Below are 23,015 nucleotides of genomic sequence, written 5' to 3'. Positions count from 1 at the left end.
AGGTTGAGGGGGATGAAGCCTGGTCCGAGAATCATATAGAGTTTTGTATTTCGTTAAATATCGACTCTTCATGACCTCGAGCCAGACAACATTCCTCTAAACCCTAAATCGCTTTAGAAGAAGAAGCAGAGGATAAAGAAGACAAGAAGGTGATAATCTTTACGAAAGAAGAAGGAAGGAAGCATGTGACAGGGTTATTGTAGTTTCTTCTATTTATAGAGAGGACAAAAGATCTAAGCCCTAGATTTTTCTTTTGTATTTTCTTACATGGATTTGGTAATTTCGGTTTAATAGTTTGATTAATTTTGGTTATTGTCTCTATATGGTGCGTATAGGGTTACCTGAAATAGAATGTTACAGTGAAATCCAGAGCGGTAAAATCCGACGTACTCCAAGTAAGTACATTCAATTTCAAACCCTTTTCATGATACAAGTCAATTTCTTCTGAAAAATACCCAGTTTAATTGTCTCTTATACATATTTAATAACCGTCATTTCCGAGGCCAACAGAAATCTTCCTTCTAATTTAAAATCCCTGTCAAGTCCCCAAAACGACATCTGCACATATTTTACATATAGATATGTATATATCAATTGTTGTGCACTTGTGTGCTTGTAATTAGTTATAAACATTAATTATACTGAACAAATTAATCGCATTATTTAACAATCTTGTTGTTTATAGACTGAATATTTACTTCCATTGCAGAAGTTACATTCCAGAGATATGAATCATATGATCATATTGATTCTTTTTTAACCTCAACTTTATAGACATACATATGTATATATATAAGGGAATTTTTTCTATATATGTATATCATGTATATGTTCTTCCTTATTATTACCTTCCACCTCAACTTATAAGTTAAAGTAATTGTATGCTCTTTTACATTTTGTTGTGTGATGAAGTCTAAAATATACCATCGATTATTATCTACCAAAACATATATAATTGCATGCTTTTAACAATTAAATTTTCTGAGGTGGTTTTAACAATTTATATAATATAGATAAATGAGTTTGCGATGACATATAGGTTGTTACTAGCGATCAAAAACATTTTAACCAATATGTCAATCTATATATTATCAAAAGTAAGATGATTTTTAATCCCATTTTTCATATGATTCTACCTGTTTACAATATCCAGCCGGGGTCACGCGGGTTTAGAATCATTAGATGTATTATTAGGTGCCATGCAATAAAACGCAACGCTCATATTATGTTAGCTACATGGGGTGATGCAACAACATACGTTCAAATTAATTGCTATGAAAACGACAAAACATTGGTTTTGTCTTCACATCGGTTCGTGCCAAATATCCCTCTTGTAGATCATATTTCATTTGAGTAATTAACTTTCTCTTAAAGTAACATACATATGATTGTATTTGTTTGTCTTATTTATGCATTAATGCATTATCATTCTTTTCAGTCAAGAAGATTTGTGTTCTCTCTTTTTTCTTGAGCACCTGATTTGTATAGTCTCTAAAAGAGAATGCATTTACGTTTTTAAAAGCTACTCCGACCGGATACTTAGAGTAAGTTTATGGTAGATTTATAGTATAATTACAGTACTGATTTCAAATCATATACTCCATATTGAAAAGTGATCTGGTGACTTTATTAACTTTAAATATGTGTACTTTAATAATATTTAAGTATTTTGCTGGTTTTGGTCAACAGCATTTAATTTACAGTTTAATCAATTTTTTGTTTGAACTTGATAATTTTCGTTTTTACTGGATTGGATTCTTGAGTTTGGTTTATTTAGGGCTCGTCTGAGAGACTCAGGCGAAATACTCGAACCACACGTCACAGATAGAAAAGGAAAAAGAAGATCTGGATCGTCCATTCCAGAATGAATCGTAGGGTAGAGAGCAAAGTTACCTAGGAACCGGACATGTCGGTGTCAGCGGAAACCAAGCACCAATAACCGAGAAAAACAGCCCGGTTTACGAGGACGACTCTTTTTCACTGACTGCTTACGTCTGTCTCGGGTCCCATTTATTGCCCATCTTACTCATTTAACGCACACAAAGTACAACACAAAATTAATCCCTTTTTATTTTGATTAAATTACTCTTTTTATTCCCTAAAGTAAAATGTTTTATCATTCGCTATTTATGCCAGATTTTGTAAACCCGTGCGACTTTGACGATGATGAAGTATTTCTTTAAAATTGCTGGTGGTGTCGCTGGAGTAGTAGTATTGGTTGATGATGAAGTATTATCATTGACCATCGTAGTAGTTGTAAGGAATGTATCAATCTTATACACACATTAACAATACACGATTGTATATATACATAGACATGACTTGAGGATCAAGCTAAATATTAACAGAACATTCCTAAGTTGGAGGAGTCGATATCAATCATAATAACTAGAAGATATTCTTTGTATATCTCCTTATACGCCCCCTCAAGATGGAGCCGGGGAGCTGACTCCAATCTTGTTTCGTAGTTCCATGAACCGAGCTCGAGTGAGAGGCTTAGTTAGAGCATCTGCCAGCTGATCACGGGTGTTGACATGAGCAACTCGTAGAGCTCCTTTCTGTACTTGGTTCCGAACAAAATGATAATCAATGGCTATGTGCTTCATTCGTGAATGAAATACAGGATTGGCGCAGAGGAATGTGGCACATTATCACAGTAGACTACCGGCGGTGCGGTGAGAGTAATGCCAAGTTCAGAGAGGATGTTGCATACCCAGTTAAGTTCAGAGGCTGTGTTAGCAACGGAGCGGTACTCAGCTTCAGTCGACGATCTGGCTACTCCATTTTGCTTCTTAGACGTCCAGGAGATGGGATGTCGTCCGAGATATATGATATATGAGTTTGTTGACACATAGTTGTCCGAGTCACCGGCCCAATCCGCATCGGAGTTAGCATGAAGAATCAGTTTGTTGCTCGATGAGTATAAGATGCCGTGTGTTGGTGTTCCCGCGAGGTATCGGAGAATCCTCTTGGCAGCTTGCCAATGATCCTCAGTTGGCTTATGCATGAATTGTGATAGTTTGTTGACTGCGTATGCAATGTCCAACCGGGTGAATTGTAAATATTGTAAGCTCCCAATGAGTCGTCTGTAGCTTGTCGGGTCCGAGAGCGTGACGCCTGAGTTGAGATGAAGCTTGGGTGAGGAAGCCATCGGAGTGGTCACGGGTTTGGCGTTTGTCATATTGTACTTATGAAGAAGATCGAGGATGTACTTTCTCTGAGAGAGATGTAGTCCTTGCGGTGTGCGTTGTGCTTCAATGCCTAAGAAGTAGTTCAGGTCTTCTGCGTCTTTAACAGAGAACCGTTCAGCTAGCAATGTTAGGACTCGAGTGATTCCAGATGGTGTGTTCCCGGTGATGAGGATGTCATCGACGTAGATGAGGAGATAAATGATTTGAGTCTCCCGACGAAGAATGAACAGAGACGTATCAGCAAGAGAGTTGACAAAACCAAGACTCCAAAGGAAACTGCTTAGTTCATTGTACCAGGCTCGAGGGGCTTGTTTGAGGCCATAAATTACCTTCTTAAGCTTGCAAACATAGTCTGGTTTGTCTGCATCAATGAATCCAGGTGGTTGATCCATGTAGACCTCGTCAGTTAGCGTTCCCTGGAGAAACGCATTGTTGACATCTAGCTGTTGTATTGGCCAAGCATTACTGACAGCAACATCAAGTACAAGGCGCAGGGTTGTGGCCTTGATGACTGGACTGAACGTTTCTGTGTAGTCACGACCGTACTCTTGATTGTAGTCTTTAGCAACGAGTCGCAACTTGCAGCATTTATGTGACCCGTCAGCATTGTACTTATTCTTGTAAAGCCACCGGTTTCCAACAACATTGTAGTGGGGTTGACGTGGGACCAGATCATAGGTGCCATTGCGTGCAAACGCGTCGATCTCTGTGGACATGGAGCCTCTCCAACGTTTATCTTTCAGGGCCTGGTTGAGTGTATGTGGCTCAGAAGGAACGGACATGGAGAGAGCCGCGGAGTAGTTGTATTTTGAGTTTGGCTTCGTGATCTGGTTCTTGCGTCTGGTGAGCATCGGATGCGTGTTGTTTGGTTGTGGGGGCGGTGAAGGCGGTGCTTGTGCAACTGGTGCTGACGAAGACTGTGGCTGTATAACCGAGGTCTGCGGAGAGTCAGCAGTGGAGGCAGGAGTCGGTGTTGCAGGAGCAGAGTGTTGCGATCCTGATGACATAGCTGCACTCACATTATCATTGTTAGTAGTACTAAGCAAAGGATTAGAAAAATCTACCTGTCCCGGCAGAGAAGAATCTGAGCTGGAGTTTCCCGTTTGCTGTACGAGTGGAGGTATAGGGTTTTGTGTTGGGACTGGATTGGGAAGGTTGTGGGTTGGAGCTGGCGTGTGTAATGGTATGATTGTAACTGCTGGTGAGGTGGGGGAAGGGTTTGTTTCAGGTTCTGTGCTGCGGTTTTGAGGCGAAGATGGTTGGGTGAAAGGGAACACTGACTCGTCAAATTTTACATGTCTAGAGACATAGATGCGGCCAGTGGTTGGTTGTAAACAAAGGTAAGCACTTTGTGTTGGTGAGTACACGAGGAAGACACAAGGAGTGGACCGATCTTCAAGTTTGTGAGAGTTGTACGGTCTTAGCCACGGAAAACAGAGAGAGCCAAACACACGTAACTTGTTGTAGTTTGGTTGTGTGCCAAATAACTTGTGGAAGGGGCTATCCATTTGTAGGACAGGAGTTGGTTGACGATTGATCAGATACGCAGCTGTAGAGAAAGCATAGGACCAGTACTTCTTTGGCATAGAGGCGTGTGTGAGCATGGAGAGTCCTGTTTCGACTACATGTCTGTGTTTTCTTTCTGAGATACCGTTGTGCTCAGGTGTGTGAGGAGGAGAGGTTAGGTGGGATATTCCAGCTTCTGCTAGAAGGTGTCGCAGAGCCAAGAATTCTCCACCATTATCCGAGAAGAGAGTGCCGATCTTGGTGGAGAAGTAGTTCTCTACAAGTGCTTTGAACACTTTAAATGTTTCTTTGACATCAGACTTCAGTTTGAGAGGGTATAGCCAGGTGTAGCGACTGTAATGATCAACAAGCACAAGGTAGTACTTGTAATTATCAAAAGAGATCACTGGTGAACTCCATAGATCAGTAAAAATATATTGAAGAGGGCGAGAGGAAGAGATGGTTGTTTGATGAAAGGGTAATTTGTGAGTTTTATTAATAGCACAATCTGAGCACAAGGTGCTTTGGGATACAGATTGAGAAAACGGTAAAGAAAAATTTGAAACAATGGTCTTTAAGATTGAAGCAGAAGGATGCCCAAGACGGTAGTGCCAAACCGGTAGGGTAGTCTTAGGTGGGGACGATGTGAAGAAGGATTGAAGGGTGGTAGGTTTGGCTGGCCACTCATACAGCTCATCCTTGGTCTTGCCCTGGATTAACGGGATTCCCGAGCAGAGATCCTTCACCTGAAAGGAAGCAGGGAAAAATTCAACTGAAACTTTGTTAGTATTACATAAACGATAAACCGAGATAAGATTTTTCTTGATGTTTGGAACACATAGAACATCATTTAATCTTATATTTCGTGAGGAAGAAGGTAGAGAGATGGAACCGGTATGGGTGATGCCAAGACCTGAGCCATCTCCAATCATCACAGAGTCATCACCAAGGTAGGGTTGGTGCAGCGCCAAGTTTTGTAGATCACTTGTGAGGTGATGAGTTGCGCCCGAGTCCATGAGCCACGCATTTGATGGATTATGAGCTGCAACCGCCATGTTAGCTCTGGGTTGCCATGGTCTGAATGGAGAGCTGCTGACGTTGGCGGTTTACTGAGGCATCTGAGGACAACGACGAGCACTGTGGCCGAAGACTCCACAGATTTGACATCGTCCTTGGTAGCCTTTGGTTTGGCGCTGCTCTTGCTTCTGCGAGGAGTAGTTGTTCGGTTTGTAGCCGTTGTTCCAGTTTGTGTTGTTGTTGCCTTTATTGTAGGTCTGATTGTTTTTGGGGCGAGCAGAGGCGACATTGGCGGTTATTGGGATGGGGGTAGCAGACGGTTGAGAGACAGCAACAAGTTTGGCTTCTTTGTTGATGAGTTTCTCATGGATCTCAATGATGGAGGGAGATGTGTCGCGACCCTCGATTTGTTCCGCAACAGCCTTGTACTCCTCTGGAAGGCCGTCTATGATGTACTCAACTTTGTCCTCGTGGTCCAGAGGCTTACCGAGAAGACCTAGTTGATCGAAGCGGCTAGTGAGACCTCTCATGTATTCATCAATACTCTTGTCTCCTTTGGTGAAGTGTTTGAGTTGGAGACGGAGTTGCTGAATGTGGCCTCGACTGGGAGTCGCGTAAGTTGCACTTAGCGATTTCCAAACTTCGCGAGCAGTCCGTGTGCTGGTAACCAGCGTCTGGATGGAGGGGGAGAGAGTGCCGATGAGACCACTGTACACAAGACGATCTTGGCGACGCCATTTAGTGTAGTCAGGGTTGTCAGTTTCTTCGTCATTAACGGTGAGTGTCGGAGCAGGGGCTGGAATGGTGCCATCAATATATCCAGCAAGGTCGTAGCCGTCAAGGAGAGCGTGTACTTGAAGGCTCCACGTCATGTAGTTTGTGGACGTGAGTTTGGTGATGTTAACCATGTTAACGTTAAGTATGTTGAGCGTAGCATCGACTTGGTGAGCTAGATTCGCCATTGATAGAAGAGAAGTATAGATCTAGAAGAGGAAGAGAAGAGGCGGCTAGGAGGAGAAAAAGAAATTTTTTAGGGTAATCGGATTGCTCTTGATACCATGTAAGGAATGTATCAATCTTATACACACATTAACAATACACGATTGTATATATACATAGACATGACTTGAGGATCAAGCTAAATATTAACAGAACATTCCTAAGTTGGAGGAGTCGATATCAATCATAATAACTAGAAGATATTCTTTGTATATCTCCTTATACGCCCCCTCAAGATGGAGCCGGGGAGCTGACTCCAATCTTGTTTTGTAGTTCCATGAACCGAGCTCGAGTGAGAGGCTTAGTTAGAGCATCTGCCAGCTGATCACGGGTGTTGACATGAGCAACTCGTAGAGCTCCTTTCTGTACTTGGTTCCGAACAAAATGATAATCAATGGCTATGTGCTTCATTCGTGAATGAAATACAGGATTGGCGCAGAGGAATGTGGCACATTATCACAGTAGACTATCGGCGGTGCGGTGAGAGTAATGCCAAGTTCAGAGAGGATGTTGCATACCCAGTTAAGTTCAGAGGCTGTGTTAGCAACGGAGCGGTACTCAGCTTCAGTCGACGATCTGGCTACTCCATTTTGCTTCTTAGACGTCCAGGAGATGGGATGTCGTCCGAGATATATGATATATGAGTTTGTTGACACATAGTTGTCCGAGTCACCGGCCCAATCCGCATCGGAGTAAGCATGAAGAATCAGTTTGTTGCTCGATGAGTATAAGATGCCGTGTGTTGGTGTTCCCGCGAGGTATCGGAGAATCCTCTTGGCAGCTTGCCAATGATCCTCAGTTGGCTTATGCATGAATTGTGATAGTTTGTTGACTGCGTATGCAATGTCCAACCGGGTGAATTGTAAGTATTGTAAGCTCCCAATGAGTCGTCTGTAGCTTGTCGGGTCCGAGAGCGTGACGCCTGAGTTGAGATGAAGCTTGGGTGAGGAAGCCATCGGAGTGGTCACGGGTTTGGCGTTTGTCATATTGTACTTATGAAGAAGATCGAGGATGTACTTTCTCTGAGAGAGATGTAGTCCTTGCGGTGTGCGTTGTGCTTCAATGCCTAAGAAGTAGTTCAGGTCTTCTGCGTCTTTAACAGAGAACCGTTCAGCTAGCAATGTTAGGACTCGAGTGATTCCAGATGGTGTGTTCCCGGTGATGAGGATGTCATCGACGTAGATGAGGAGATAAATGATTTGAGTCTCCCGACGAAGAATGAACAGAGACGTATCAGCAAGAGAGTTGACAAAACCAAGACTCCAAAGGAAACTGCTTAGTTCATTGTACCAGGCTCGAGGGGCTTGTTTGAGGCCATAGATTGCCTTCTTAAGCTTGCAAACATAGTCTGGTTTGTCTGCATCAATGAATCCAGGTGGTTGATCCATGTAGACCTCGTCAGTTAGCGTTCCCTGGAGAAACGCATTGTTGACATCTAGCTGTTGTATTGGCCAAGCATTACTGACAGCAACATCAAGTACAAGGCGCAGGGTTGTGGCCTTGATGACTGGACTGAACGTTTCTGTGTAGTCACGACCGTACTCTTGATTGTAGTCTTTAGCAACGAGTCGCAACTTGCAGCATTTATGTGACCCGTCAGCATTGTACTTATTCTTGTAAAGCCACCGGTTTCCAACAACATTGTAGTGGGGTTGACGTGGGACCAGATCATAGGTGCCATTGCGTGCAAACGCGTCGATCTCTGTGGACATGGAGCCTCTCCAACGTTTATCTTTCAGGGCCTGGTTGAGTGTATGTGGCTCAGAAGGAACGGACATGGAGAGAGCCGCGGAGTAGTTGTATTTTGAGTTTGGCTTCGTGATCTGGTTCTTGCGTCTGGTGAGCATCGGATGCGTGTTGTTTGGTTGTGGGGGCGGTGAAGGCGGTGCTTGTGCAACTGGTGCTGACGAAGACTGTGGCTGTATAACCGAGGTCTGCGGAGAGTCAGCAGTGGAGGCAGGAGTCGGTGTTGCAGGAGCAGAGTGTTGCGATCCTGATGACATAGCTGCACTCACATTATCATTGTTAGTAGTACTAAGCAAAGGATTAGAAAAATCTACCTGTCCCGGCAGAGAAGAATCTGAGCTGGAGTTTCCCGTTTGCTGTACGAGTGGAGGTATAGGGTTTTGTGTTGGGACTGGATTGGGAAGGTTGTGGGTTGGAGCTGGCGTGTGTAATGGTATGATTGTAACTGCTGGTGAGGTGGGGGAAGGGTTTGTTTCAGGTTCTGTGCTGCGGTTTTGAGGCGAAGATGGTTGGGTGAAAGGGAACACTGACTCGTCAAATTTTACATGTCTAGAGACATAGATGCGGCCAGTGGTTGGTTGTAAACAAAGGTAAGCACTTTGTGTTGGTGAGTACACGAGGAAGACACAAGGAGTGGACCGATCTTCAAGTTTGTGAGAGTTGTACGGTCTTAGCCACGGAAAACAGAGAGAGCCAAACACACGTAACTTGTTGTAGTTTGGTTGTGTGCCAAATAACTTGTGGAAGGGGCTATCCATTTGTAGGACAGGAGTTGGTTGACGATTGATCAGATACGCAGCTGTAGAGAAAGCATAGGACCAGTACTTCTTTGGCATAGAGGCGTGTGTGAGCATGGAGAGTCCTGTTTCGACTACATGTCTGTGTTTTCTTTCTGAGATACCGTTGTGCTCAGGTGTGTGAGGATGAGAGGTTAGGTGGGATATTCCAGCTTCTGCTAGAAGGTGTCGCAGAGCCAAGAATTCTCCACCATTATCCGAGAAGAGAGTGCCGATCTTGGTGGAGAAGTAGTTCTCTACAAGTGCTTTGAACACTTTAAATGTTTCTTTGACATCAGACTTCAGTTTGAGAGGGTATAGCCAGGTGTAGCGACTGTAATGATCAACAAGCACAAGGTAGTACTTGTAATTATCAAAAGAGATCACTGGTGAACTCCATAGATCAGTAAAAATATATTGAAGAGGGCGAGAGGAAGAGATGGTTGTTTGATGAAAGGGTAATTTGTGAGTTTTATTAATAGCACAATCTGAGCACAAGGTGCTTTGGGATACAGATTGAGAAAACGGTAAAGAAAAATTTGAAACAATGGTCTTTAAGATTGAAGCAGAAGGATGCCCAAGACGGTAGTGCCAAACCGGTAGGGTAGTCTTAGGTGGGGACGATGTGAAGAAGGATTGAAGGGTGGTAGGTTTGGCTGGCCACTCATACAGCTCATCCTTGGTCTTGCCCTGGATTAACGGGATTCCCGAGCAGAGATCCTTCACCTGAAAGGAAGCAGGGAAAAATTCAACTGAAACTTTGTTAGTATTACATAAACGATAAACCGAGATAAGATTTTTCTTGATGTTTGGAACACATAGAACATCATTTAATCTTATATTTCGTGAGGAAGAAGGTAGAGAGATGGAACCGGTATGGGTGATGCCAAGACCTGAGCCATCTCCAATCATCACAGAGTCATCACCAAGGTAGGGTTGGTGCAGCGCCAAGTTTTGTAGATCACTTGTGAGGTGATGAGTTGCGCCCGAGTCCATGAGCCACGCATTTGATGGATTATGAGCTGCAACCGCCATGTTAGCTCTGGGTTGCCATGGTCTGAATGGAGAGCTGCTGACGTTGGCGGTTTACTGAGGCATCTGAGGACAACGACGAGCACTGTGGCCGAAGACTCCACAGATTTGACATCGTCCTTGGTAGCCTTTGGTTTGGCGCTGCTCTTGCTTCTGCGAGGAGTAGTTGTTCGGTTTGTAGCCGTTGTTCCAGTTTGTGTTGTTGTTGCCTTTATTGTAGGTCTGATTGTTTTTGGGGCGAGCAGAGGCGACATTGGCGGTTATTGGGATGGGGGTAGCAGACGGTTGAGAGACAGCAACAAGTTTGGCTTCTTTGTTGATGAGTTTCTCATGGATCTCAATGATGGAGGGAGATGTGTCGCGACCCTCGATTTGTTCCGCAACAGCCTTGTACTCCTCTGGAAGGCCGTCTATGATGTACTCAACTTTGTCCTCGTGGTCCAGAGGCTTACCGAGAAGACCTAGTTGATCGAAGCGGCTAGTGAGACCTCTCATGTATTCATCAATACTCTTGTCTCCTTTGGTGAAGTGTTTGAGTTGGAGACGGAGTTGCTGAATGTGGCCTCGACTGGGAGTCGCGTAAGTTGCACTTAGCGATTTCCAAACTTCGCGAGCAGTCCGTGTGCTGGTAACCAGCGTCTGGATGGAGGGGGAGAGAGTGCCGATGAGACCACTGTACACAAGACGATCTTGGCGACGCCATTTAGTGTAGTCAGGGTTGTCAGTTTCTTCGTCATTAACGGTGAGTGTCGGAGCAGGGGCTGGAATGGTGCCATCAATATATCCAGCAAGGTCGTAGCCGTCAAGGAGAGCGTGTACTTGAAGGCTCCACGTCATGTAGTTTGTGGACGTGAGTTTGGTGATGTTAACCATGTTAACGTTAAGTATGTTGAGCGTAGCATCGACTTGGTGAGCTAGATTCGCCATTGATAGAAGAGAAGTTTAGATCTAGAAGAGGAAGAGAAGAGGCGGCTAGGAGGAGAAAAAGAAATTTTTTAGGGTAATCGGATTGCTCTTGATACCATGTAAGGAATGTATCAATCTTATACACACATTAACAATACACGATTGTATATATACATAGACATGACTTGAGGATCAAGCTAAATATTAACAGAACATTCCTAAGTTGGAGGAGTCGATATCAATCATAATAACTAGAAGATATTCTTTGTATATCTCCTTATAGTAGTTGTAGAAGTATATGTTTAAAGAAAAATTATGTCAGAGTTTATAAGATCTTAGCTTTGATACCATGAAATATGTTATGAAAGCGTATGTTTATTGATTCAATATAATGAGTATATATACAACATATGAATCCTATGTTAACTAGATAATGATACAACATAGATAAGGTTAAATTGCAGTAGGAATATAAAGTTTTTCATGTTTATCTCTTTAGAGAAAAACGAGATTTAGCTAGCCAAAACCACCGAATACAAAAATAATTCGACTGCAAAAGATTAGGAAAAAGTTTACAACAATACCAAAAACGCGAAAAAACAAGCTTAGAGATCAATTAACCAAAAGTGAGCCAGTAAAACTTAAAACAACAAGCATAATCAATTAAATAAACAGAAATGATGAAGACGTGGCGACATATAAAACCCCAGATCTAGAACACAATCTTCAGACAATACTATGTTTTTAGTTTATATTTTGGAGATATGTGACAATACACTTTATAAAAGAATTTTAAAACAAGTCAATTTTGAAGGAATGAGCTCACAAATTTATAACGCTCTAACGACATCATATTCTTAAAACAGAGAATTTTAGCCAGCCAAAACTACCGAATACAAAAATAATTCAACTGCAAAAGATTTGAAAAGAGTTTACAACAATACCAAAAACCCGAAAAAAAAGCTTAGAGATCAATTAACCAAAAGTGAGCCAGTGAAACTTAAAACAACAAGCATAATCCATTAAATAAACAGAAATGATGAAGACGTGGCGATATATAAAAACCCCAGATCTAGAACACAATCTTCAGACAATACTATGTTTAGTTTATATTTTGGAGATATGTGACAATACACTTTATAAAAGAATTTTAAAACAAGCCAATTTTGAAGGAATGAGCTCACAAGTTAGACATCATATGAAAAGGCGACGTAGCATCGTTTCTTAAAACAGAGCAAGAATCAACAAGCGCCAAAAACAGAGGAAACTGTTATGGAGACAATAACCAATTCATATATACAAAAACACAGCTAGGTATATGTATATATATCATACGATCTATTACACAAACCAAGCTTGTGTGTTTACTTAGTTTCCCACCTGTTTTAATACAGTTAGCAAATCAAATACACTTTCTAGGTTTATCTTTTATACATGTAATGCAAAGTTTTTTTTTAAATATCTTTCTAAAGCTCCTTCAACTTCATCTTGCTGACGATAACCTGATAGATTCTTGATCTATGGTGGACTCTTCTTCATCCCAAGTAGCTGGTAAGGTCGGAAGCAACAATGCTTCTTTGTTCCTAACTTCTTCAAGTTGTTCCCACTCAATCCATTTTTCAGCCAAACCACCAGTCCCTTGAAGCATCTTAACCACTTCAGACATCGCTGGTCTATCTTCTGGTGCGCCTTGTGTACATAGAAGAGCCACTTGAACAATGGTTTCAACTTCTTCCGAGTCATAAGTAGTCAAATTGCAATCAACAATGTCTCTCAGTCTCTGTTCTCTCAACAGCTTCTTTATCTGTTTCATACACATCCAACACTAGTTTCTGTAACTTAAGACACAAGAAAGCTTAAAAAAGACAATTTCAAGTCTTACATGATCAAGCAAGAGAATGTTTTCCTCCTCTTCCAAGCGCGAAAAGTCGATTGCACGCTGACCAGTAACTAGTTCAAGAAGTGTTATACCGTAACCGAAAACATCTGTCTTCTCTGATGATTTTCCTGTGCAGAGATACTCTGGCGCAATGTGTCCCATTGTGCCTCGGACTTGAGTTGTGACATGAGTCAGCGATGTATCCACAAGCTTAGCTAAACCAAAATCTCCAAGAACAGGCTCAAAGTTGTTGTCTAGAAGTATGTTTGCAGCCTTGAGATCGCGGTGTATGATCTTGGGGTTACAGTGCTCGTGTAGATACTCTAAACCATGAGCTGAACCGTAAGCCACACGCTTCCTTGTTGGCCAGTCTAACCCTTCCTCTCCCGCCTTTAAATCTACAATGTAACAAACTAAGTCATTGATGAGTAGAGAGAATCTATTGTGTAATACTTCTAGGTTTTTTCATTTAAATTAAAAAATGGTTAAATGTTCAGTTTTGCCTTTATTTAACTATCAAATTTCTATTGCATTCAGCTTTTTTTTTCTTAATTTACGTAAGGATAAAAAAAGATAAATGATTACATAAATTTCATTGAAATCCTAAATAACATTTGTTTTGTGACGAAAATTTTACTCTACAAAAACACTTAATATGAAATGGAATGAGCAATACCTCTTAGTCGATATGCGACACTAAGATTCTCCATGTATGGATACACAAGGATCCTCTCAGAGGAAGTTGTGCAGAAGCCAATAAGGCGTAAGAGATTCTTATGAACCGCGACGCTAATGAGCTGAATCTCTCTTTGGAAAGCTGCTTCACCTCCAGGACTGAAGTAATCCGCAAGGCGTTTCACTGCAACTTTTGTTTTGTCTGGAAGCATACCTCTGTACACTTTTCCAAACCCTCCTTGTCCGATCAAATTGCTCTCGTTGAAACTGTCTGTTGCTAGCTGAACTTCACGCAAAGAGAATCTTTTTAGCTGTCCGAAGGAGATCTTCCTGTCATCTTCACCAGCTACATCGAAAAATATGTCGTTTTTGGTTCTGCGACGGCGATGGTGGTGATACATAACCATAGCTCCAAGGAATAAGATTACAGAAGCAACACAAGTTGCGGTTAAAGTGATGTTTCTTAGCTTCTTCTTGGAGGACGTGACTGCAGTTAAAGATACTAGTTTGTAAGTCTGTTCTGTTAGTATGTGAGTTGTATGAAGATGAAATAAATCAAGAACCTGGAAGACGAGAGCTTGAAGAACAAGGCTGGTTCAAGCTTTTACCACATGTAAGATGAGTTCCGGAGAAACTGAAGAAAACCACACACTATGTGGTTATAAAACTGAGAAAACACTGTGACGTAAGTAGATTCATGAGGATTAATAAGATTGTTTTACTCGAATGTTGGAATTGAGAAGAACTGTGTTGGGATGCTTCCTGTTAAGTTATTGTTTGAGAGATCTCTGTGAATCAATAAGCCAAAAGAAACTCATAAACTTCATAGTTCAAAGATGGTTTTATAAGAGGTTTGTTTTCATGTGGACTTACAAATGCTTTAGATTCGAGAGCTGACTCCAGCTGGCGGGTATTGAGCCGTTGAAACTGTTCATTGAGAGATTTAACGTCTGAAGATTAATCATGTTCCCTATATAATCCGGTAAAGTACCAGATAAACTGTTGTTCTGTAACTCTCTGCATTTAAGGCATCAAGAAAAAATATTATGATTAATGGAATCTTTAGAGAATCAGAAAAATGGTTTGTGACGTCTTACAGTGTAACCAAGAACTTCAGTTTTGTAATAGATGGAGAGAGTGTTCCTGTGAATCCATTTGAGGCAAGACTCCTATAAAATTGATACAAAAGAGACAAAATAATGAAAAATCTTGGAAAATAAAACTTGAGAAGTGATCTTAAGAAGACTTACAGAGCCACAACACTCTGGTCTCTGCAGGTGACATAAGACCAGCTAAAGCAAGGGCTCACGAAATCTCGTGTCCATCTTAGACGATTGCTTGAATCCTTAAGTGAGTCTCTGAGCTGCAACAAAGCTCCTCCTGGGAGATTAACAAGACGTAAAACCACTTGATACCTTAAAGATCATGGATACAAAAAAGGCTAATTATAAATATTTACCTTCTATATCTGGTTGAGTTGATGAAGAAGTGTTCCCCACAAAAGTTAAGACCATGAAGCATTGTAAGATCAAATGGTTCCATGTAAAGCAATTTCTTAGTGGATTGCAAAATCTTTCACCGTTCTCTGCAGTTTATTAGATATCATAAGATTTGTTATATATATGAAAGTTTAATTCTTCTACAAGAAACACATAGCCCTTATGATCAAACAATGTTAACAAAACATTAATAAGCAAATAAAATAAAAAATGAATCATGGGTCTAGTTATGTATTAATAAATAACAGCTTTGTTTGTTTTTGATGTGAAACATTGTATCAGATCACTTAATAACTTTCCCACCAGAGCTCATTAGAAGCCAAAACATGAAGAAGATGAAAGCTTTTAAGCATCAAGAACGACAACTTTTCGATTGTGTCGTTGACTCTTTGCTTTTGATGTTCAAAATCTCTCTGTGTTTCACCTAAATATGTACCAAATACTTTGTAGCATAAAACTAAAAGAAGCTATTAATACATTACATAAAATAGCAAAAACCAAGAAGCCTAAATAATATATAAATGGAGAAAAAACACTAACGTGTAAGAATAACAAAGCTTTTGGTACCTGAGTGAGCCATAGATAAGCTGAAACACTCTAAACACAAGAGAACAAAAACATGGGTTGTGAAGAGAAATGGAGGGTTTGTGTAATAATGAAGCCAATAGGAGCAACAATATTGAAATAAAAATTCACATAAAGAAGATGACTCTTTTAGAAGTTAGTGCCTTTAAAGGACCCACAAAAGGTATTGTTCAATTTTTTTATCCCTATGATGTAAAGAAGAAGAAGAAATGCTGCTTTGAGGGAAAGAGAATCCCACTAAGTTGAAACATCTTTGATTTCTTAATTGGTGGTGTGTTTGTTTCTTTTTTCTTGCGTCTTTATTTTGATTGATCTCTTTTGCAAGTGTGGGACTTCATTGAGATTGGGACTAAAAGGTGAGATGAATGAACCTACAAAAGATAATAATAATAAAGAATGATCTGAATGCATCAGTCATTTAAACACGAGCTTGATTAAGAAGTAGATTATGTTTTGGAAAAGAGCTTTTGATTTAGGAATAGACAGAAGCATGTGTAAGAAGGTTCCACTACTTGTTCAGATTATTATTCCACTAGTCTGGACGATGGCAATGCAAAGGGGCATTCTGTGTATATATATTCTTCTCATCCCTCACTCACCTTCAGTAATGAGAGGAACAAATAATATACAAACACAAATATATTCTGAACAGAAAAAACTGAGAGAACATTATTCAGTTTGATGGATATAAAATTCTAAAGCATTTTCTTATAAGAAACTCAGGCTAATCAAAGAAAGGATCAAGAAAAGGTTAGATATATTTAAAGAAAGTTAGGTTTACAAAAAAAAACATAACGTGAGGAAGAAGCAGACCAAGAATATATGTGGGAGAACAATTATATATAATATCAATTATAATATGCTTGAGCTTGAATATGTTCTTATGCTCATGCCTTTATGTAATGTCATACGATTCTTCACCTTGGTGAGACTTTTGTTCGATCTGCAAAAGATCTGATGATCATCACAATCTACAACGTATATTTAAAAAGTGTAGTTTTATCTACATTCACAGATAAAACAAACACAAATATATTCTATTATATATTATTAGAAAAAAAGAAAATGAATCAACATAAGTGAATAAAAGCTAAGAAAAAAAAACAATATACTTAAACTCTTACATTATAAACTAACATACTACTAGTTTAAACCTTTATTAAGAGTAGCTTAACTTTACTTAACCTTTGGACTAATCTTAACAATTAGTGTATTAGGAAACTCCAACCACAAATTTACAGACTTGAGAACCCAAAGCATTGTATGATTGTATCTGTATATTATAACTTGGATTGAAAACAAAGCGGTCGGTTAAACCGGCTTTAAGTTTAAGGGTGAGCAAATTCGCCATTTACGGCTTTGCCCCTATCTATTTAAAAATTATACATTGGCGCTCCCGACGTTTCCCTCTTCTCACTCAAGTCACGTCTGAACCTTCGCCATCTTGGCCACCGTCGCCTTCTCCACTCATCGGTGTTTCCTCCATCTGCATCGTTCGATTTGAAATGATCTCTTACTCTCTGCTCTAAACCAGTAAGTGTCTGTAATTTTGGTTTGCAAACGATGGCTGGAACCCGTAATCTGATTATAGATTCTTAAATAGTGTACATCAGGCGTTCGATAAAATGTCTGAATGAAACATTGAAATGTGGTTTGGTTCTCCGTTAGCTTCTTTTTTGAACCAGTGTTTGAGTCCTCCCTGTTCCAACTTCCAATTTCAGGAGATTCTATCCTAGCGGTTTCCGACAAGATGCACGTGTTTCTCAAGGACATAGTTCCGGCGGCACAGAACAACATAAACACGCGTTTCATCATCCTCGACAAGTCAAGATCACCCGCAGCAGCGAGCGGAAAGAGTTGTATCGCGTTAGCTGCGGATGAAACGGCGGCGGTTCACATACAGCTGTGGGGAGAGGAGTGCGACGCCTTCGAGGCAGGGGATATCGTGAAGCTCACCAATGGGATATTCTCGTACGTGCGGAACAATGGGCTCCTTCTCAGAGCTGGGAAGCGTGGGAAGATGGAGAAGATGGGTGAGTTCACTGTTGCGTTTGTCGAAACGCCTAACGTTAGCGAGATCCAGTGGAATCCTGATCCTGAGAATCCCAAACGCTATATTCAGAACGGGGTCGTTTCAGCGCATTCCCGTATTTTCCCTCCTTTGCCTTGAATAAGGTTTGTAAACAACACATGACACATGGAAAATGATAAACACTTGTTTATTTTGGCAAATTATAATAAATCTTTGGGAATACAAAATTAATTTGAACAGCACATGACACATGGAAAATGAAAAACACTTGTTTATTTTGGCAAATTATAATAAATCTTTGGGAATACAAAATTAATTTGAAATAAGCATAAGCTCTATAAATTAATACTCGATAAATTAATAAATTTTGTCGGTCCTAACTTGAACCGATGTAAAATATGACGTAAATCGATAAAATAATAAGACAGTAATATTTTTAAAACTCCATGTAAATATATAGTATCATTAAAATCATAAATTAATAATATATCTCTATATATATTTTATAGACTTATTCTTGGGTTCACTCCCTAGGGTGAACCTCTAGGTTCACCAACCAATAGGATTGTTTTATTTTATATTCGAAATCTTTTAAAAAAGGAAACAAAATATTTTCTCAAGCTATAGTTATATTATATTTTTAAAATAAAAAGGTTAAAATAAATAAATTAAAAAAAGTAGTAATTAAAAAAAAAATATTTTTAACATTCTCAGCAAAATACTAAACCCTAAATCCTAATCCCTAAACCCTAAATCCTAAACCCTTGGGTAAACCTTAAACCCTTGGATAAATCCTAAACTTCAAATCAAAAACACTAAACACTCAAGGGTTTAGGGTTTAGGGTTTTAAGATTTAGTATTTTTGATTTAGAGTATAAATTATCCAAGGATTCGGAGTTTGCCCAAGGATTTATAGGGTTTATGATTTAGGGTTTAAGGATTAGGATTTAGGGTATAGTGTTTTGCTGACAACGATAAAAATATTCTTTTTTTTTAAATTCGTTTTTCTCTAACTACTATTTTTTTTCTAATTTTTTAAACTTTTTTATTTTAAAAACATAATATATCTTGATAATATTTTGTTTCCTTTTCTAAAAGATATCGAATTTGAAATAATGAAATCCTATTGGTTGGTGAACCTAGAGGTTCACCCTATGGGGTGGACCCAAGAATAACTCTATTTTATATAAGTATAAACTAAACATTATATTGTTGTTAATATATCTCTATATATATTTTTCTTAATATTTTAATAATAATTAGTAAATTTTTATATCGAAAATCACATGGCAATTCTATGAAACATAAAAATATATACAAAAAATAATAAAATAATACGAAAGTCAAATTTATAAAATTTAAATAATTTATATACGGTAAAATCAAATATTTTTATTTTATTAATAGAAAAAAATCGAAAAGGAAAATTTTTGTAAATTAATATCTCTATAAATTAAAAAAAAAAATTAAAGTCCCAAAATTATTAATTTATAGAGGTTTTACTATAATGCTTGGCAATGAATAATAAAGAATTAAATAAATACAAAATCAAAAGGATGAGAAAAATTTATGACTATACAAATCATCACAATGACCTTTCTTATTTAATATATAGAGACTAATAATTAGAAAAGATAGTCTTAAAAATTAAGATAAAGTGGTATATTTGTTTAGTTAAACTATAACAATAAGTGCATGAATTCTTAAAAAATCTTATGAACTAAACATAGCAAAAGAGAAGAAATGCAAACAAAAACCCAAAACACTTTTAGAAACATCTGTTTCCTGTTCTTTATTTCACCCTGAAACATAAACCTTGAGAAGATGATGATGATGATGATGAGATTTGACCAAAAACTCACTTAACCACACAGATCTTGATAACAGAAGCAGCTCCAATACGGTGCAGAGCCACCACAGCATCACCATGGTTACACAGTCCTTTCTCAGTCGCCTGCTTCAAAGCAGACTCGATAATCTCCTCTGTAGATTCATTATCAGTCGCTTTTGCAGATCCTTCAGCCAACACCGGTATCAAGCCTCTATATATCAAACTATGCCTGGCCGGTGACTCATCGCTGCAGCTCCAGTTAAATGTATCGCTGGTGAAAACCGGAACAACCACCGAGAGAATCGGAACAGCAGGTCTATACTTGGCCACCAGCTTAGCTGTTGTACCTCCTCTAGTCAACACGATGATGAGTTTGGCCCTGGCTTTGTTTGCTGTCCTTACGGCGGATGATGCAAGACTCTCGAGCGTGCTCATTGGAAGTGGAGTCGCTCTAATCATCTCCTTGAAGATTGTGTTGTAGTCAAGCGACGATTCTGCTTCTATGCAGATTTTAGCCATTGTTTTCACTGCTATCTCAGGGAAGGCTCCTGCAGCGCTTTCACCGCTGAGCATGACGCAGTCTGTGCCGTCCAGAACCGCGTTTGCCACGTCAGTGGCTTCAGCTCGTGTTGGCCGGGGAGACTTGATCATAGACTCGAGCATTTGTGTGGCTGTGACCACCGGTTTGCCAGCGAGGTTACACTTGTAGATCATCATCTTTTGAGCCAAGAAGATCTTCTCTATCGGTATCTCCATTCCGAGATCACCACGAGCAACCATGAATGCATCTGTTTCACGCAAGATCTCGTCGAAGTTCAACACTCCTTCCTGGTTCTCAACCTTCAATGATTCAAACCAAACTTAAAAAAATCAGACAACACTAACAAGACAAGAGCAAGGTGTGTGTGTGTGTTGTTGTTACCTTGGACATCAACATTATACTCTTGGAATGTGAACCAAGTACTTTCCTGACATTAACAAGATCTGAACCTTTGCGAACAAACGAGAGAGCAATCATATCGATCTTGTTTGGAACGCCCCATTTAAGAATATCTTCAACATCCTTCTCAGTCAACGTGGGGAGATCAACAACAACACCAGGGAGATTCACGTTCTTTCTTTCCCCAAGCATCGCCGTGTTTTCACATCGACATCGCACAGTTCCAGACTTTGGATCGCATGACAGCACAGCTAGACTTATGCTCCCATCAGCACATAGTATTGTATGTCCTGGCTGCACATCCACCGGCAGCTTCTTGTAGCTCATGGAAATCGTTTTCTCATCGCCCTTGATCTCGTAATCGGTGCTGATAGTGATCTCCTGGCCTTCCTTAAGCTGTATAGGGTTCCCATCTTTCAAGAAACCGGTACGAATCTCAGGCCCCTATAGTAAAACATGAAAATTAAACATTGAACCGTTGTAAACACATACTAATACACTCCATCTAAGCTAACACAAACACATACTAATACACTCCATCTAAGTTAGCACATAAGATCTATTGGTTGCTAGTTTGAATCAACGCCATCAATTAACATATGACAAGCATGTAAACACTAAATGCCCAATCCTCATGCTCTAGACCTTAGCTAGAAGCAACTAGATGATACTCTAAGCATTAACCATGTTCTAGTTTCATCTTCTCTCTCAGTTTTTCATACTAAAACTGTTTTTTTTCTCTACTAAAGTTTCTTAATTTAGAGGCTGAAGCCTTCATGGAGTAAGGAACACAACCTAAAGACCAATATCCATAATCAATCAGAAAAGAAGAGAGAAAGATGAAACCTTTGTATCAAGCATAACAGCAGCGAGGATGCCAGTATTCTGCATAGCGGCGCGGAGATTGTCAAGAGTCTCCTGATGGTACTCGTGACTTCCGTGAGAGAAGTTGAAACGAGCAACATTCATTCCCGCTTTGAGAAGCTTCTCAATCATAGGAACAGAGCGAGACGCAGGACCTAGAGTGCACACAATCTTCGTCTTCGGAGTCCTCCCATCGTTAGGAAGCTCCTTCAGTATCCCTTCAATGTCTATGTTCGACATTTTTTCTTCGAATCTCGACCTGATTTAAACAAATGGAACCAAAGGATCGAACTTTATCAGATCAAGAGACGAGATCATAACTAATCAAAGTCCACGTTTTAAAAAACAAGCGAAAAGAACGAGACTTTGAGATTCAACGAACGAATATGAATAGCTATTACAGCCGGTGATCTGATGCATGATCTAACGATTTATGAGAGAGGAAGAGATGATCGGAGAGGATTGGATCTAACCTGAAAACTGCTTCTGTCTGTTTTTTTTTTTGGAGTGTGAAAGCTGCCGGCGACTCGAAAATGTTAATGAAGAGACTTTATAACGGCGTGAAATAAATGACACGTGGAATTATTTAAATTATTTCATCCAATGGGAATTGTTTTAACAATAAACAAGAAAATACTTTCCGCCCCTTCGAAATCTGGATATAGTGGACTTGTTCGTTTTATTTGGTTTAGTGATTTTTTAAATAAAATTTTAATCATCAACTAGCAACATGCTATGAACATATGACTACGAACGATTATTCTAACAGAAGAATATGCTTTTGGATCTAAAAGAGAGGTGTGCTATTCTTTCGTTGTTAATAAACCAAAAACTTAAATTTATTTGGATTGAACTGAGAGTCTTTGAGAGTTTCATTTATGCTTGCATGAATCTGATTGAGGTAAGGAAAATCATTTCGTTTTATATTACAATTTTTTTCTTATACTATAATTTTCCATGTTACTATCTTTTCTTTTGAATAAGTACCTTGATTTTGTTTTCTGTTCTTATGAAAATTGAGAAGACATACTTGGAAACAATACCTTTTTCTTTTCCTTCAGACTCCTTTGGAATGATCAAGGAGCCATTTGTTTTCTTTATATTCTAACTTAAAAGAGACACTAGGAGACTATTCTTGTTTAGTTATTAGAATTCAAACGAAATGAAAGCAACTAGATATTAATAAAACAGTCTAGTTGATCGAAAGTTTCTTAATTCCAAGAAGCTTAAGGTGGCTTTTTACTTATGTTAACACCTTTTCCATCACTAAAATACAGAGTTTTTTTCACTCAAGTTGAGATTTCATGGATGAAACCTAAGACACTCGAAGAAGCAGGACTTCTTGGAGAATTTTGACATGGACCCATTACAAGATTGAAGATACATATAAAAGCACCTAATATTGTTTAGATGAAGTTCACATAATGTGTTGTTATATGTTGAAGAGTCCAATTTAAAAGCATGATGAATTTAGCAAGAGTGTAGGAAGTGGCAACCGGGAGCAAACTTCCCTGTAAAATTTAGCAACGTCTTGCAA

At 39.5% G+C, this 23,015-nt stretch overlaps 3 protein-coding genes across 10 annotated transcripts; 1 reads left to right on the top strand and 2 right to left on the bottom strand.

Moving 5' to 3' along the window:
- Nucleotides 1-12,422: 12,422 nt before the first annotated feature.
- LOC106347934 (probable LRR receptor-like serine/threonine-protein kinase At5g63710) lies at nucleotides 12,423-16,302 on the bottom strand. 6 transcript variants are annotated; one of them, XM_048781925.1, is made up of 10 exons: nucleotides 15,767-16,302; nucleotides 15,187-15,312; nucleotides 14,978-15,107; nucleotides 14,825-14,896; nucleotides 14,601-14,744; nucleotides 14,450-14,515; nucleotides 14,291-14,361; nucleotides 13,729-14,214; nucleotides 13,056-13,450; nucleotides 12,423-12,998 (listed from the first exon to the last, which is right to left on the bottom strand). In XM_048781925.1, the coding sequence occupies exons 1-10, from the start codon at nucleotides 15,804-15,806 to the stop codon at nucleotides 12,657-12,659; spliced, it is 1,872 nt and encodes a 623-aa protein (XP_048637882.1). In that variant the 5' UTR covers nucleotides 15,807-16,302; the 3' UTR covers nucleotides 12,423-12,656. The 6 variants fall into 6 exon arrangements, with proteins under 6 accessions (XP_048637882.1, XP_013643014.1, XP_048637884.1 ...); XM_013787560.3 differs by having other exon boundaries at nucleotides 15,794-16,298; XM_048781927.1 differs by having other exon boundaries at nucleotides 12,423-12,977; nucleotides 15,794-16,266.
- A 724-nt stretch (nucleotides 16,303-17,026) lies between these two features.
- LOC106351883 (SOSS complex subunit B homolog) lies at nucleotides 17,027-18,085 on the top strand. 2 transcript variants are annotated; one of them, XM_022688245.2, is made up of 2 exons: nucleotides 17,027-17,344; nucleotides 17,497-18,085. In XM_022688245.2, coding segments are annotated over exons 1-2 (486 nt in total). In that variant the 5' UTR covers nucleotides 17,027-17,343; the 3' UTR covers nucleotides 17,982-18,085. The 2 variants fall into 2 exon arrangements, with proteins under 2 accessions (XP_022543966.1, XP_013647054.1); XM_013791600.3 differs by having other exon boundaries at nucleotides 17,110-17,344; nucleotides 17,533-18,085.
- Nucleotides 18,086-19,468: 1,383 nt separating this feature from the next.
- On the bottom strand, nucleotides 19,469-22,041 carry LOC106347929 (pyruvate kinase, cytosolic isozyme-like). Of its 2 annotated transcripts, none has more exons than XM_013787552.3 (4): nucleotides 21,952-22,041; nucleotides 21,461-21,737; nucleotides 20,597-21,058; nucleotides 19,469-20,514 (listed from the first exon to the last, which is right to left on the bottom strand). In XM_013787552.3, the coding sequence occupies exons 2-4, from the start codon at nucleotides 21,716-21,718 to the stop codon at nucleotides 19,702-19,704; spliced, it is 1,533 nt and encodes a 510-aa protein (XP_013643006.1). In that variant the 5' UTR covers nucleotides 21,719-21,737; nucleotides 21,952-22,041; the 3' UTR covers nucleotides 19,469-19,701. The 2 variants fall into 2 exon arrangements, with proteins under 2 accessions (XP_013643006.1, XP_022543255.1); XM_022687534.2 differs by lacking the exon at nucleotides 21,952-22,041 and adding an exon at nucleotides 21,844-21,860.
- Between the last annotated feature and the right edge of the window lie 974 nt (nucleotides 22,042-23,015).

Source organism: Brassica napus, chromosome A6 (assembly GCF_020379485.1).
Source record: "Brassica napus cultivar Da-Ae chromosome A6, Da-Ae, whole genome shotgun sequence".
Taxonomy (NCBI): Eukaryota; Viridiplantae; Streptophyta; class Magnoliopsida; order Brassicales; family Brassicaceae; genus Brassica; species Brassica napus.
Note: the sequence above shows the minus strand (reverse complement) of the source record. Positions and strands in the feature narration are given on the sequence as shown.